The sequence below is a fragment of the Limanda limanda genome, chromosome 10 (assembly GCF_963576545.1).
Source record: "Limanda limanda chromosome 10, fLimLim1.1, whole genome shotgun sequence".
Lineage (NCBI taxonomy): Eukaryota > Metazoa > Chordata > Actinopteri > Pleuronectiformes > Pleuronectidae > Limanda > Limanda limanda.
The window spans coordinates 23,831,996-23,848,636 of NC_083645.1; the positions used below are offsets into that span (position 1 = coordinate 23,831,996).

Below are 16,641 nucleotides of genomic sequence, written 5' to 3' on the forward strand. Positions count from 1 at the left end.
TGCCATTATAACGTCAGTGTGGTTTTATTTTGGGAATTAACAGTCACGAGCCGAAGTGGCACGGCACAGGTGTGAGGCATCCTGCCCGTGTGGTGTGGCCACGCTGTTACTATCAGGAATCTTGTTTATGTTTTGGAGGGCAAGAGGTGGCTGGACGGTCAGCTGCCGCTCTGTGGGGATGTTGGTAAACCCTTTGAAACTGGATGCTCTTTTGATTAACAGAGCAATCACTCCAGAGAATCCCCCTCCTCCTCCTCCCATTCCTGACCTCCCCTCCTCTGCTGGGTCCAAGGTCTTGCATAACCGGGGAGTTTAATCTTCATCCTTCTCAAGGGTCTGGTGGGTTAAAAAATCAGTTGTGATCTCACCAGTTACTCGGCTAAACAGCTTAACAGAGTGAGGAGACCCCCTGCCCTCCCTCCCTCCTCTTCCTCGCCATTCACCTTCGTCCTCCGGCTCAGACCGGGGGTTGCAGATTAGGGATTGCACTGGTTCAGTCAGTCGGCAGAATGGATCTGAGGCTTCGGCACTGGGCTGTCGGGCTCGCCGAGCGAAAGGCCGGTGATGCATGGGGAGTGACATTCCAGACACCCGGGCCTGTTGTGTAACGGGGTAAGAATGCAAGGCCGCTGAGGCAGGAGAGCTGTCAGTCAGTCAACTGAGAGAAAGAGAGAGAGAGAGAGCTGAAGGGTTTATTTAGTAAATGAGATACTGGCTGCCTGTCTGCAACCGGCTCACACATAATACTCATAAGTGTCTGATGTCAGAATAAGCTAATTTGGGAGCAGTTTAATGGAGCAATCGCACAGAAGCTGTAAAGGATCTCTCCCATGTAATAGCCTGCAGCTGTTAATCTGCTAGCTCTAGAAATACAAATTTTGTTGGATTTTAATGGGAACACTGTCATTCTCTAAAAATACAGTATTACCATGATATAATGTTTTTAATCTTGATAGAAAAATTTGGATTTCTTTGACTTAATTGTTGTTTTCGTTTCCTGGTTTCATGGAGCATTAACCAAAAGCACAGTCAGACTTTGTCAAATGTTATGAAACAGTCTAATATGCTGGTAACCAATGGTATCGTCTACACATCATCTTTGGACAACAGGTGCAACAGTCAGCCAGAAACACCAAGGTCAGAATTGTCCTTTACAAGAAGCGTCACAACTTTGGTGATTTTCCAGCACTTAAGTTGTACTATTCCTTTAAATACTGGTTTAGTTACTCTGAACATTTGTTTGGTTTTTAAAGCATTTGCACATTGCCGTGTGCCAAGTTGGATGTATTGGCACTTTAAAAAAAATCTAAATTTCAAATGCCATGATTTTGATTTAGATTTTTATGCTACAGACAGAATTGTTTGTAAGATCAATGTGATTATAAGCTACTAAAGCATATAACAACACGTGAGGCAAATCACCCTTTCAATCAAAACGGAGATAACTATTTGTTCAACGGTAGGATGCAAAAGTACTCAGATATAAACACAGAGCTATTGGCAGCATTTGGTTTCTGAAAGGCCCGGAGTTGTGCTGTGTTACATAAGACTTGCGTACCTGCTCAAGCAAACTTCCTTATCACTCCCCATCATCTCATCTGGTTTTGTAGGTTCTGTCAGCCAACACATGCACACACTCTGCAGTTGGAACACACACACAACTCACCTCTGCTTGTGTGACTGGATTCTTCAGCACACACTTTGGCATCATCTGCTAATAAAATTAAATATTTGCACAGGTGAAACTTTGCAGTGTTTGCCGTGTGACGGTGGTGATTCCCGCAGAGATTCCCACACTCCGGTGCAACCAAGTGTTTGTTGGGAGAATTGTGTTTGTTCTCTAGCATACATTCAGCCACACGGCAGGTTTGGTGTTAATATTTGCTCATAACTCGTCATGGAGCAGTGGAGGCTATAATCTCCAAACAAGACGTTTTTTGTGTTGGGAAAAAAACCCTCCCACGCTTCACTTTCATAATCCCCTCTTTAATATCTCACATTGCCAGTGGCACTTGTCTCCTGCAAAATGGAGGATTGGATTATTAATGTCAGGAATGTAATGGAGGAACATGACTGAACGTGTCACCCGGGTGTTTGCGTTTGGTGGCCCAACGTGTTTCCCGACGCAGAAAGGGTGGAATGGCGTTGCTCCCTTTTTGAGCCAAGGGAGGCTCGACAGGATCAGAGCTGCTACCGACTCCAGATGCCTGTAAACCCAGATCAAAAGCATTCGCTCGTCCTTCTGAAGCCGCTGCCCAGCTGACAAATCATCTTTTCGCTGGAAATAAGTTGCAAGAGAATTACAGCAATTGTCTTCTTGCTGGAACGTGAGTGAAAATACAGCGTAAGCCCTGCGTTCTGTAGAGCTTGTTTGGCCCTGTGGTGGAATCCGAGGCTCGTGTATGTCAGGGATGCGAGCGGAGTTGAAAGGCATTAAACTGAAGCTCAGGCAAAGCAAACTGCAGCCGTCAGCATTAACCCTCCGACTGCGTTTCGCTGTGGCCTGGCCAGTCATTCACGTTGTCTTTGATTTCAGTTTATCCTCAAACAGAAAACTATGAATCACACAGAGTTATTTGTTCAAACGGCATCAGAAAGTTGACAAATTAAAAACAAAAAAGAGTGAAAAATCGCTGCTCTGGCACAGAAACAACAGAACGGCTGACGAAAGAGAAAAAGAAAACACAGAACCCCACAAAGGCTCGTCAGTGAAGAGGAGGCAGAAAGAGAAAAAGCAAAGCCAGCTAAATCGACTCGTAGAAAATGAAAGGTACAACAACAAAAAAATCATTATTTGTCCATTGCCAAAGTGGCAGGTAGAGCAGCAGCCGCTCTTTACAGCCGCCTGGTGTTTATTTCACATCCCGATCGAGCTGTATACCCGCCGCATGCAGCCACAGGCCCCGGGCTCCAAAGCATTTAGACCACGCTGTGCCCGAGGTGTGCACCTGTCGGCGTGATTGATGAAAACCTCCACCTCCACAGCCACGGGGCAGGTAGCCACACACCGCTGCTCACTGCTCACTTCATCTGGGAGCGCTGAGGAAAAGTCAACACGCCTGCAGTTTTATCAATTTGAAGAATTTGTTATATATCGTTGGACGCAGTTTTTGAACTGAGTACAATGTTAGTAACTTTCCTAATGCATCAACTTTTTTTAGTCTGTTAAAAGTCGTGAAATTGCTCATTGTGTATTAAATGTCAGTAAAAAATAAACATTTAATTTGGTTTCATCGATGTCAAAGATGGACAGAAACAATATCAACCAACAAATCATTATAAATATATATATATTTCTCTAATTGACAAAATTGACATTGACATAATTATGTCAGCACTAAAGGTTCTGTAACAATTTAATGTTTTCGACTTCCAGGCCACCTTGACTTCAGTAAAATATGTACCTCTAGTCTATAATCGTGGCTCTTCAGTCATAAAAATGACAAGCAGCGATGCACAGCATGAGGGAAAGAACACTATCCTGAAGGCATTCTGTTCTTTTTGGGTCAGTGGAGTTTATCTAACGAAGCAATCAGCAAACCAACAGGACGGGGGTTCACGTTCTTTATCAAAAGACGCTAAAAATAACAAACAAGGACGGCCCTTATGTGTCTGCGTTGAGGTCGGGCGCTGGACAAAGACGCCCTTCTCTACCAAACCCACAAGTTTGGATCTCCTCATGCTCGGAGTTTCCATGGCCGCTGCCTTTTTTCTTTAAGGCACTTTTGATCTGTGCTGTTTTTTTTATATTCCCCCCCCGGTTGCCCCCTCGTCATGAGCGAGACGTACTTTACAAACTGTGACGTCATGAGAGTGAACTTTTCCAGAGGCGGATGTCTCCCTCCAGGTGGGGGGGGGGTGACGGCTGAAAGAAGGAACTGTACAGTCAATGCTGCTCTGTTTCACATTTATAAACCACAGTTCCATACTGCATCATCAAAATGTGTGGCCCAGTGCTTCTTATAGGCGCACGCATACATCCAAGTGGCTCAGAACGAATATGCGAAGGTGCTTTCAGTCATGGATTCATCCGGCAAATATAACGTTGTCTCCACTTTAGGTTGACTTATTCATTCTTTGGGTTTTTCTTTTAATGATTCACATTTCTTTCTTCTAGTTTTGGAAAGCGATCAGCGGGCAGTCTGCGACGCGGATGTGAGTGCATCGTCCTGGAACCCTCAGAGATGATTGTGGTGAGTCCCAATGTTCAGACTCTTATAAAAAACATATTCATCTGTCTTCTATGTTTCTATACCTTAAAATTACAATCGTTGATATAGTAATTTACATAATGTGAGAGAACCATTGGGTCAACAAGCTGCACAGAACAGAGTAATTTAGTGTAATGCCTTTGACAGTTTGCCCCGGGACGTTTTAGAATAATCTGTGTAAGCACCACCTATCGATATTTTATTGCCGCGTTAAAGCACGGGCCGTATTTTAACCGTGTCCTTGCTGGAGTCCTTCCAACGTGTGGGGGGGGTTATGTGAGTGCACGCCTGGGAAGAAGCTCTGTCCCACTTCTGATGGAAAAGCAAACGCTGACTCACAGAAGAAGCTGTTGAGTAACTATCGTCACCGTCTCTCTGGGGCACAGAGGCAAGAGGTAGCAACACAATGGAGTCATCTGTGGAGTAGAAAACCCAGAGGCCCGAACATCACAATAAATGCACTAAAGGCCGCGGTGGTAGCCTATATTCCAAACAAAATCGACCTTGTGCAAATTTCAAACAGCTGTTAATCTCATATCACGATCAGATCTGTCTGTGTGATGCAACACCACAAACCAACAAGAGAACCATGAAAACCACTTGCAGGGACGACAAATACACCACAGCTATAAAGATTCATTTCTCAAATAGCCGATTCATTGCCTTGTCTATATCGTGTCCAAGTAACTGGCATGACCCCAAAAATATCCAGTTTACTAACAGAGGAGACAGAACGGAGAAGTGAGAGAAAGAACATGTTTAGAATTTTTACTTGAAGTAGGACTTCATACTCCAATAATAACATTTTTCATCATCTAAATGATTTTTCCTTTAATTATCTCAAGACTGAAAACCAGCAAATGTTAGAACAGGTTAATTTTTATAACTAAAACATATTATTCTGGATGTAGCCCCGGTGTGCTGAGAGCTGTGACCAAATATTTTGACTTCCCTTTACTTCAACCAGCCAAATTACACACTATCTTGTTAATTAAGCCGGTATAAGACACTATTCTTTCTGCAAACTGCTAAATACATATTCTGATCTGGTTTCTAACGTAGCATGCCTCTTTAAACTCACACACACGCTTCTATCTAACATACTCTCCACCATTTCTATCACATACAGATCCATCCTGTGCCATATTGGTAAAGGAAATGCATCAAATATAACCAGAGTCTTGAAATAGTTTGAAATAAGGACTGGTTGGCACAGAGCATGTCAGTAATCTTCCTTTCACATGTTGTAATTGCTGCGTCTCCATGGATGTACGCTGTAGAAGGGGGGTGGGGGGGTTGCTTCTGTTAACTGAGCCTCCTCTGTATCAGACACACAAACTCCCAGTAATAACACCCCTCTGCGCCGCTCACTACAGACAATTGGTGGCCTTACCCCACTTGCTATTATAGGTGCCAACCCGCCCTATAATCAGCCAGAGTTTTTTTTTTTGTGCGCCGCTGCAACATAGAAACACAAAGATCACACACAGGAGAGATGCACACACACAGACCTGCAAAAAAAACGTAAAATAAGCCGCTCGTGTGTCCGTACTGTACACACACACAAACACACACACACACACTGCTCAGATTTGCAATTAGACACACAATCACACTTTTAGTCTCGCTCACACACAACTCCCCTGCCGTTGTCATGGCAGCAGTTGGTACGGCAAAGAGAGAGAGAGAGAGAGAGGGAGGGAGAGATTTTGGCGGTGTAATCCCGAAGGCTGAGCGGTGTGAAATGTGAAGCCGCAGTGAAAGTGGCAGGAGAGGAGGAATAGTCCCAACATTTAAAGAGGAGAGGAAAAAGAGAAGAACTTAGATGTATCGTTCCGTCCTGACCCGAAGCGTCCAGGGAGCAGTGTGGTCTCATCTAAGAAACATTCAGCCAGAAACACTTCAGAAAACTGTTCATGACTTCACCGACTTTCATGTTAAAAGTGTCATTCTGCGCCAGTTTCCACTTTAAAATGTATTTTTTGGGGGATTTCCAACCTGATTTAACGTGTTATTTAATCTCTAATGTGTTTAGCAGAGTCGAGAGCATCTCTGTTTCTGTGTTCATCTTCTACTCTGCCAGCCTTCGTCTTCAATCTATTCCCCATCAGTCCCTTCAACCTCCTTCCATCCCAAATCCCCACTCCAGCCTCTGCTTCTCTCCCCTCTCTGTCTCTTATCTCGTTGCGAGCGCCCTTTGACGTAGGTGTGCAACGTGAAGCCCACACACACACACTTCTATTTTTACGCACCGAGAGAGGCAGAAGGAAGGGAGGAGGAGGAGGAGGAGGAGGAGGAGGTGGAGGAATGGTAGAGTAGCGGAGGAGGGTGGGGTTTTTGGGATGAGTGTTTGTGTTTTTCGGGATGGGAGTGGGGATGGGGCGTGAATGAGGACGAAAACAGTAACTCCCTCTCTCTCCCTCTCTCCCTCTCGCTCTCTCTCTCCCTCCCCTCCGCTCCCCATCATTTCCAGGTGGACTATATGGATGAAAATGAGGAGTACTTCCAGCGGCAGGCATCGCACAGACAATCCCGTCGGCGCTTCCGGAAGATCAACCAGAAGGGGGAGAGGCAGACCATCATTGACACAGTGGATCCGTACCCCACCGGGAAGCCGCCCATAGCCCGGGGATACCACACGGTGAGTTGCACATGCAGTGTTGTGTGTTTGCGCCCCCCCCCCTCGCTGCAGCGGATCGCTGTGTACCCACTGAAGTAGCGTAGTGTTGCTGTGTTTTGCCGTCTTTGTGCTCTTGTTTGTGTGTCAAGTTTTCTGCATTAGACCCTGTTGTGCAGTCCCTCTTCAGAGCGTAGCCGAAGGTTTGTGTTGTCGTCCCGTTTCCTCCGTCTTCGCTGGTCGTAGCTAACTCTGGGTTGTAGGTTGTTGTGTGTTTGTGTGTCGTCCCTTGCTTGATAAGGGAACTCTTACTACAGTGGCCTTGTTTTCCCAATCCTTGCTGTGATCTGTCCTCCCTGTAGTGTTGAATTGTTGTCTTTCCCATTCTAGCTCCATTAGAGTTGCGGTTCTTCTGTTTGTTTTGTAGCTCCTGCTGACTTCAGTGTGTCACAGTCCTCTCTCTAATAAGAGTATTTGCAATTCTTTGAGCATCGCAAATGCTTCTTCAGAAACCCTGTTTGTCTGTGCTCGTGTTTTTTTAGAAAAACCCTCCAATATGCGATATTTTTGCAGTGTTTTTGTCCAGCGAATGCACTTCAACTCCCTGTACACCCTGCACAACACACTTAAGAGCATCATAGCAGTGAATACAATCGTTGTTTTCTTGGCTTTACTAGTGACGAGTGCCCCGGAGAATATATTTTCTCAAAAAGCATGTTGCTGTGTGATCATCATCCAACCATCTAACCATTGGAGCTGGAATTAGTTTAGTTTGGAAGCATTGTCTCTAATGTGGTGGGTTGAGACCTCACCAAGGGGTTTGAGATGAATATAACGTGATTGTTGGAGTTGGAAATAACGAATTACATCAGTTGTTGGACGTCTCTCAAACACGCCTTCGCCTCGTGGATAAATTGTGCAACACTACATATTGTGGCCTCTAAAGTATTAAAATTAAACTGATCTGGAGAAATCACTCACAAATATGATAAGCACCTGTAACAAGGGTTCACAATAAGTTTGTATCAAGCAGAATGGACAACCAACAGTCTTAAAAAGTTGCAAAGTAGTGTGTCTCCTGTTGCACCTCAGCTTAAATAATATTGGTTGATTCCATTGCCTTTAATTGATAAGTGTTTTTGCATTATATTAATGTAGGCTAGTTTTAAATAAGGATGGCAGTTAAAGATGAGAATATATTGTGACTGATTTGTTGAGGAGAAGTTTTGGAACAGGAGAAAGTTGAGGGAGACAGACATCATCTTGTTTCATGGATCTTTCTGATTCCCAAGCTGCTTCTTTGCAGTGTTTCCTATCACACATCATCATTCACATATTCAGCTGTCGGGGGTAATTTGTAATGCTCAGTGTCTTTTCCAAGGACACCTCAGCATGCACACTGTAAAGTTGGGGATCGAACCCCCGACCCTCTGATTAGTGAACAACCCGTTCTCCCTCCTGAGTCCCACCTGACAAATGTATTCAGACTTTTTAAAGATCCAATCATGGCGCAGAGTATTGACTTTGCCCCTCTGAAGGGATTCGACTCCAGCAGTAGGAAGAGACAGTTGCCTGTTGTTGTCTTGCACCAGACGTTCTCCCCACTGTGTTTCCATTCTCTGGGAATAGGAAGCAGAGCATGTTCACATTAATGATGTAAATACCCAGCATGCAATTGCTGCACAGAGGTCTTCCTGTTCTGCACAATTTCACTGCATTCCCTTCATTCCCGATGTTCCCGTGGGGGGGGGGGGGGGGCGGGGGTTCTGTCAGAGTGCGGGTTCCTCTCCGAACAATCACGCTTAAAAAGGAAAAAACTGTAGTCACCATCATCTTTGCTCCTGCCTCAGCGCAGCCCCACCCTGCGTTCTAAATTTAGACCGCCTGTGTTTTGGATTCAGAAGACCGCACTGAACTTTCTCATGGCCCGACGTCTCCCGTCACACACTCCGCTCTTTTTTTTTTCGCTCTCGTGTCGTTCCTGTGGGAAGGATGGAGCGGTGCCATGGCAACCGGCGGTCCCAAATGGGCTGTGCTCGAGTGCACTCAGAAGTACAGTAGGGGAAGAGGAGAGCTAACTTAACACGAGTGCAGCCTGCCACCGCTGCTGCAGCTGCTGATGACAGAGGGGGCGGAGGGAGTGACAGAGCAATGAATCTGGACGGATGCTAAGCCCACATAGCAAAGCTAATCTCCAGCGTTTAGAACGCCTGGCACCGCTCAGATTTTCCTCCCTCCTACCCCGAGGCATATTTAGGAGGTGAGACATGCGGAGAGGAGGAACTCGGGATTGAGGAAAGGAAATCTCTTCAGTAGGAGAGGTTTTTTTTATTCAGCTTAGTCACTCCTGTCAAAGTAAACTTGAGGCCAGGTGTGAAAACATTAGAGGAATCCCTCTTCTGAAGGCAGCCCAGATATTTCAGTTTGATTCCGTCAACATAACCGTTTTACGTACGGCCGAAATGATTATCGTCACAATTTATCAAACTGCAGATAAACTTAGGTTTTCTAAAAATGTAAGAAAATACTGAAACATGTCCGTCACAGCTTCACAGAGATGAAGGGAATGTTTTTGAATTGCTTGTTTTCCAAAACCACCAGTCCAATACGTAGAGATGTAGCTCCAAAAACATGCAATTGACACTTTTATAGCCTCTTATTTTTATTTTTTAGTAGTGAAAAGTGATTTTCCCAGTGAAAATTCAAACTATTTTCTATGTAGCTTATGGATTTAGGCCAAAGAGGTTTGTCTCAGATTCGATTTCTGTTTAAATCAGTCCATAGTAACAACAACGCTTTCACAACATGATACATTTCCAAGATTACAAAGTAACCAAAACTGCTTTGTTTCATTTCAAAATGATACGACTGTAATGTATCTGATCATGCACTTGCTGCTATAAAGGCAAAAATCATTAGGGAAACAAATCTGAAAGTTCAGTTAAGTGAGGATGAGATTATTTGAAATGAAATCAATTATTTTATAATAAAAAAGCAGAGTGAGGCTCTTCATGTGAAACTGAATGGCTTTTTGAAGATGATGAGATGTGACGGGCCAATGCCAATCTTTGTCCTCAGTGCTGCATCAACTCATTATCCTGCTATATGAAATCTCTGCTCGCCACAGGACGGCCTTGCATGCATGCGGTGAGAGCGGGTTGTAACCGCAAGGTCACAGGTTCGATCCCCCCGTAGTGACCAGAGTATGAGGACGTGAGAACAGCTGTGTGAGCTGCTGTTGTCTCTGGGCAACAGCCTGAACATGCTCAGTCATTGTATGTTGCTCTGGAGAGTGCCAGCTTAATAACTAAAATATGTAATGCTGACCCAGTAGTGGGACTCCCGGTGGGAGTGCTCACACACACACACACACACACTTGCACAAACCTTCCCCCCATCCTCCACCAAGATCTGAGGCACAGCTATTGTCTGATGTGATTATGCTCTCAGGGATTACATTTAATGCAAATTATTTCATTAATCTGTAAATACAGTTTCATTTTAAATCTATTTGAACAATTACTGTCACTTGGAAGATTTGGATGAGACAGTTTGTTTCAGAGCTCATACAGAACCTTAAAATTGTCTCGACGTGAACTTTTGTGTATTGATAAGAACAACATAACACAAAGGGGCCTTATAATCAGGATGAATCGACATTTTGTTTTCACGTCATTATTTAGCAGCGTTTTCTGCTGGTGCACGCATCGTCCAGCTGGGGGAAACCAGTGGCCAGCCCTGTGTGTGTCTGTGGGAGTGTGAATTGTTGCAAGAGTTGCTTCTATCTTACAGAGGTCTCCTCCTCTCCAAAACAAGTGGACCTGGTTTTTAAATACACTTAAAACAGAGTGATATGCTTTTATATTAAAATCTGTGTTTCTCTGATGCTGTTCAGGAGACATAGGACTTAGTTATTAAGTTATAAAATGAGACTGAAACACTAACACTGATTTAATATCTGACCTAACAATGCTGTCGATGTTTAAGATCAGAAAGTTTAGTCTGAAATTGTGTTTTATATGGGAAAGAAAATGTTATTTTGCCCTAATCAATCAGAAGTGACTGACATATCTGTCCCGTCGACACAATTAAGAGATAAAGGTTAAAGGGTAAATATTAAAGGCTCTGTGGGATAACATCTATCTAAGTCAACATAAAACTGAATATATAGGAGCATTAATCTCAACCATCAGTGATGTTTTTCTTCCTCTGGCGCAGTACGATATCATCCCCCTTTTGAATCTGACCTACAAAACTTAAAAAGATTGTCTCAGTAGAGTTTGCATCTTTGAAGACAGCTGTCTCGAGGAACTGCGACCGAGCTGCACCACAGCTTCTCTCTCTTGTGTGCATTAGTGTCTCAGCTTGGTCCAGGAAGGATTGGATTGACCTTTGCAATTTCTCTAAGGTGAAAGACGGAAGCTTTGGCTTAATGGCACGGTTCAGATTTACTATCGAAGACCACGCCTCGTTTTCCCTCTTCTTGGGTAATATTAAAACCCTCTGATTTATGGTATGAGTAAGTTCCTCCTGTTATTATATGTCACCATAACTTACTGAAGAAAGTTATGCTCTTTCCCAAAGTATCACGTCGTGTGATTTCAGTAATGCAGTTGAAGCTGTCATCTAAAACGCTCGAGAAAGTAACGTGCACTTGTGGTTTTGACTTGAATTTTGAGTTTCTCATCGTTGGAAGCAAAGATGACAACCCGGGGATTTAAAGAGCTAATGACAGACGTGTAAAAATAAAAGTATGTGCTGGTGGTTAAATCAGGGCCTTGAAAGAGGACAGTGTTTAGTATTCAACATGTGTCCTGTGTGCTCGGAGCTGCGGGTTAACACTCGGGCGCCTTGTTCACAGTGGACACCGGTTATTTCTAGCATCACTCTGTCTGTCTCTCTCTGACACAGACACAACCCCACACTGCTTGATCTTTGTATATTCTCCCTAGCAGACGCTCCTAATCTCCATTTTTCAGCACCTCTCCATTTTGCACTTTATCGCGCACTTTATCTTGCTCTTAAATATAAACAGCCATTTGTGCCGTCGAACCACGTACGCACACACACTCGTATAAATATGCACACGCATGCATACACATATTTCGACTGTGATCTCTGTCTCAGCCGCTCTCTTAAGGGCTTTGTCTGTCAATCAGTTTGAAATGACATGGTGCTATTTGCTTCTGTTAAGGCGTCATGTTTTCTGAATGCTTTGTCCATAACAAATTATAATGCAGTAATTTATAGTAATCTCCTTCACCCACGGTCGTCTTTTTTGCTTCCCTCCTTTCAATCGCTTCTTTTAAACACCTCCTCAGCTCCAGACACGACTCCGAGCAGAGGAGTGTTATTCCTCCTCTGGGTTAACTCCGTGGCCAGGAGGGCATCCAAGGCCCCGTACACAGCTGTTCTATAAATATACAAGCAGCAGGAGGCAGACAATCAATACTCCTTTCACTCTCTCCCTCCACCCGCGCTACCTGGTGGTTAGGGAGGCCGTCCTGTAATCAGAGGGTCACAGGTTTAATCCCCCTAACAGCCAATGTGTCCACCGGCAATCATGCGCTCTGTGAGAGTGTCCTTGACAATGACATTGCTCACTCATCTACTCACAACTTAAACGGCTTTAAGATCCGACTGCAAATAAAGTTAGCAGTTTCTCCGATGTGTTTATTTTTTAAAAGTTGCATTTTGACGATTTCAGATCTTGCATGTTGTCAAGGCTGGAAGATAAAAGATGAAAAATCAATCATTATCTGCAACATCCCGTTACCTTACATGGTATACTGAGTGTACCACGTACTTATATAATAGTTTTATACTAAAAAACATATTGTAAAAAGGACATTTTGTGTTTCATTTATGGTTCTAGATCAGCTCTTCCCCATTTCCTCAAACTAGCTGCTAGCTGTGGCTTCATATTTAACATACAGACAGGGCAGTGGTATTGATTTTCTTATCTACGGAGACCAGACATCCCAGTTTGTCTGGGGTCGTTCCAGTTCAAAGCTGAATCTCTCTTGGGTCAAATATCAGTAAAAAAAATGTGCAAAATTCCACATTCACCACCAAATAGTCTCATGTCTTTCAGGTAGTTCAACCAGTTTTCAAGGTGAATTTAAAACCTACTAAACATAGCACATAATGATTGGAGTATTAATGTGTGGTTAGGGGTTGAAAACGTCCTGCAGTGTTAATGAGGATGAAGTGGTCTGTTCAGTAATCTGCAGGCATCTTCAAAAAAAAGGATGTGTGTGTGCAGGCCAGAATAATAATACTGCGTGTGTCTGTGTGTTCTCTACCAGTCCTTGAGTAGGAGCAGTGAGAAAGTTGAATTTTTACCTTGAATATTCATTAATGTGCTAAGTCGAAGAAGAACGAGAGAGACTTTGCCAGGAGGTTGATTTAATCTTTGTTTTCATAGTGAATAAAGTTTTCTGTTGCTCACTGAAATTGAATTTTCACAGATATTATTACTACAGAAAAAGAAGGGGGTGGCTGCGGTTCTTTAAAAGTTACTTTCACTCAGTTTGCTGCAGAATACACAAACGGGGATCGACTCATTTAATCAGAGAATCATCAAGTCTAACTATCCATTCACTCATTAATAGGAAAACATTAAAAACAGTTTTAAATAACACACACAAACCACAATGTCGGGGACACTTTCACCCGCAACCTCTCTCATCCTCGACTGGCAGGCGACATGTTTGATAACTTTCATCTCCTTCTCTTCTTTCCACGGCTCTCTCCTTATTCTGGCTCCCAGGAATGCAATAAACCTCAGGTACTGTATCTATTAACACTGTTATCTGTTGTGTTTACTATATGTCTGCGTGAAAGTGATAGTGAGTGTGTGTGTGTCGTCTTTTTTCTACCTTTTCTAGGCGTCTGTGCTTCTGTCAGTTGGGTTTATCTGCGTCTGTTCCCCTATCTGTTGTATCTGTAGACCTCCTTAATGAATTCCTTCCATTTGATGGCACTTGGTGGTTGATAAAGGCAAAGAAGAGGGAAGCTGGCACCACACCCAACTTCCATCGCCTCAACAGCACAACACAAATCGAATTATTCTAAAAGAGCCCTGATAAGAATAAAAAAAAAGAAATCACTCCATCTTTTGCTTCCATACATATTATCTTGGTCTGGATCAGAGAGTAAAAATGCTCCTGTGAGAACAGACCTCATCACGTCGGCGAGTGATGACAGAGAAATGATAAACATCACTTCTGGTGCGGTTTATGGTCGTGTAAACTGAGATAATGGCGACTATTACGCTGATTGAGGTGCTGAAACACTGCTGCACTCCTGATAAGGATCTTGACTTGTCTTCAGGCTCTTTGGATCATTGCTGCTCCCGCTGTGTGTCTGCTTTTAGCCGCTCTTGCGTCAGTGTGGCGATGATCTTCCGATAGCGCTGTGCTAATATGCTAAGTGTTTGATTATGATGGCTTTTAAAGGTACTTATCCGAGCATCAACCAGCTGTTTAAAGACACGTCTGACATTCGTGGCCCCTTTCCTCTTGGTCTGTAACCGTATTCCAGAATGTCGTCACGCAGGCCGAAGCGGATGGCAAGGAAGCGGTAGAAAAAGATCAGAACTCAAGGTGTTGAGAAGTCAGACCTGCTGAGAAATGCGAGAGCACAGAGAGCAAACCTGCCACTCTCGGGCGAGGAAAAGCCGAGCTCCTATTTTTAGAGCTGTCCTCTGTGACAACCTGCTCTGCTTCGGCTGTGCACGGATACAAAAGCCTGCGTTTTGAATAGACATTGTGTCTACGCTGCAGCGGTGAAACGCAAACGTCTCATTGTACACCACCTTTTTTTTTTATTATTTATTGCTTTCTTGCCTCCTGCATTCCTTCATCTATGTTTGCACTCAAATTTTTTCCGAGGCTGCAGCTGTTTGTTTTCACTATCGTTCCATTATTTATCTCAATGAGTTCACTAATGTTTACTTGCATAAAATATAAATGCCCGTCATAATTTCCTAAAGCCCAAGTTGACAGATTTGAATGATTTGTCTTCTCTCATAAACACATTCAGTTTACTGTAAAACTAAGATAATAAGCAAATAGATTGAAGATCCAACTCATTTTGGTTGAAAATTTCTTGACAAGGTTCAATCGATCATTTCAGTTTAATTTAGTTTTGACCAATTAATCAACTTATTGTTTCAGCTCGAGGTCTTTTACAGTATTTTTTAATTAGCGAAGACAGTGAAAAATACTTCACTGTCAAACGTGGACATTGTGACTGATGAAAGACAACTCACTTCACTTATTCTCCACAATATCTAATGCAGTTAATAAGCATTTTGAGTTGCAGTAAATTTGTTTTGTTGCTTCTCAAAACCATCTCCTTTTAAGCACAGACGCCAAAAGCAGAATCTGTGTTTATAGTTATTCATAGCAACAAATCAGACGTTTTGCTTTGATGGAAATGGAACAGATATTTTTGGGTGTTTTGAGTCTTCAGCTCGATAGTTCCGGTGAAACTTTGCCTCGTGCCGCAGAGGAAACGGAGCTACTCATTTACAGCCAGCTGTGGTTCATTCCTCATCCGGTGTTACAGAACACACTAACTGACATTTGATGTGCTTTTCATGTCAGTTTTGACATTCAAAGACCTTTTTGAAAGCTGAGTATTTTTCAAAAGGGTTGACAGATGACATTTATTTGGATGGTAATGAGCCCGCGTGGCGAGGATAACAAAGCGCGCTTGTTTTTGTTGTTTGTGCCACTTAAATCTGATCCCAATCTCTGCGAACAATTGGAAGCAGAACTGTTTGATCTGTTCAGCTCGGAGCTGAAGCAGCTGCTGCAGGAGATATTTGAGATATTAATAACGATGCCTAGTCTCAGTCGTCTGGGTAAATAAGGGTTAAAATAAAATTCTGTGAGTCTAAAATACAATTTGTGTACGTGTCTCGTTTTGTGTTGGATGCACAGTCGTCATATACAAACTTTAATATTGAGTGAGGCATGATAGAAGACTGTGATCACAGTGGTTTGGTGTTTTTACTTCAGTTTGAAAGAGAGAAACGTTCATATTCTATTATTTAAAGCCCAATTATCGAGGGTTTTTGGGGCCAATGCAGTACAAAAAATTCCAATACATATATTTCGGTTGATCTAATACATCGTTATCCAACCCTTTTGTCGACGAAACAACGTTTGATATTTTACAGTTGAGCCATAAATGTTCTTATAAATTACTACAAATAAAAGGGAAAATAAGAAGCAAATGTTTAGAACTTAAGAATCAAGGAAATATTATATAATATACATAAAGGCATTGTTAAGTCTGTAAAACAAAGGTTTTTTATACTGGCAGACAAACTCAGGAATACTAATTTGTGTGAAACATTCAAATCTACTGCTTTTTTCATTCATATCTCATGAAATGTTGAGAAAACCGGAACATTGGGCAAGAAACCCAAAGGTTAAAACTCACTCCCTGTAGCTGCCTGACGCAATAAAACCCCCTCACTTCACCTCCTCCCCCACCGTGTCGGTAAAGTTAAAGACTTCCAGTTCATAACCTTCCACAGTTAGTCTATAACCCGATTCGGAAACCTCTTGTTCATTATCACCTTTTTCCATCTTACTCACTAACCGCTGTTTCTCCAGAAGCTCTTTTCCTCCCCCATTCTGACGTGTGCACCTTGCAGCATGGGTACAGCAGATGTTTTGCCCCCTGTGCATGTGCTAATAAAACAATTTTTTAAACACGCTCGGCTGCGCGTGTTCATGGCAACATTCTTTTCAGAGCAGCACGCAGGTGACAACAGCGTGATGTATGAAATAATGC

At 43.1% G+C, this 16,641-nt stretch overlaps 1 protein-coding gene across 4 annotated transcripts in view; it reads left to right on the plus strand.

Moving 5' to 3' along the window:
• rapgef2b (Rap guanine nucleotide exchange factor 2b) overlaps positions 1-16,641 on the plus strand; it is a 99,879-nt gene that overhangs the window by 46,377 nt on the left and 36,861 nt on the right. For all 4 annotated transcript variants that reach the window (XM_061079055.1, XM_061079056.1, XM_061079052.1 and 1 more), the window contains exons 5-6: positions 4,118-4,193; positions 6,685-6,852. In XM_061079055.1, the coding sequence (XP_060935038.1) occupies positions 4,118-4,193; positions 6,685-6,852 (244 nt within the window). The remainder of the gene's footprint in view (positions 1-4,117; positions 4,194-6,684; positions 6,853-16,641) is intronic.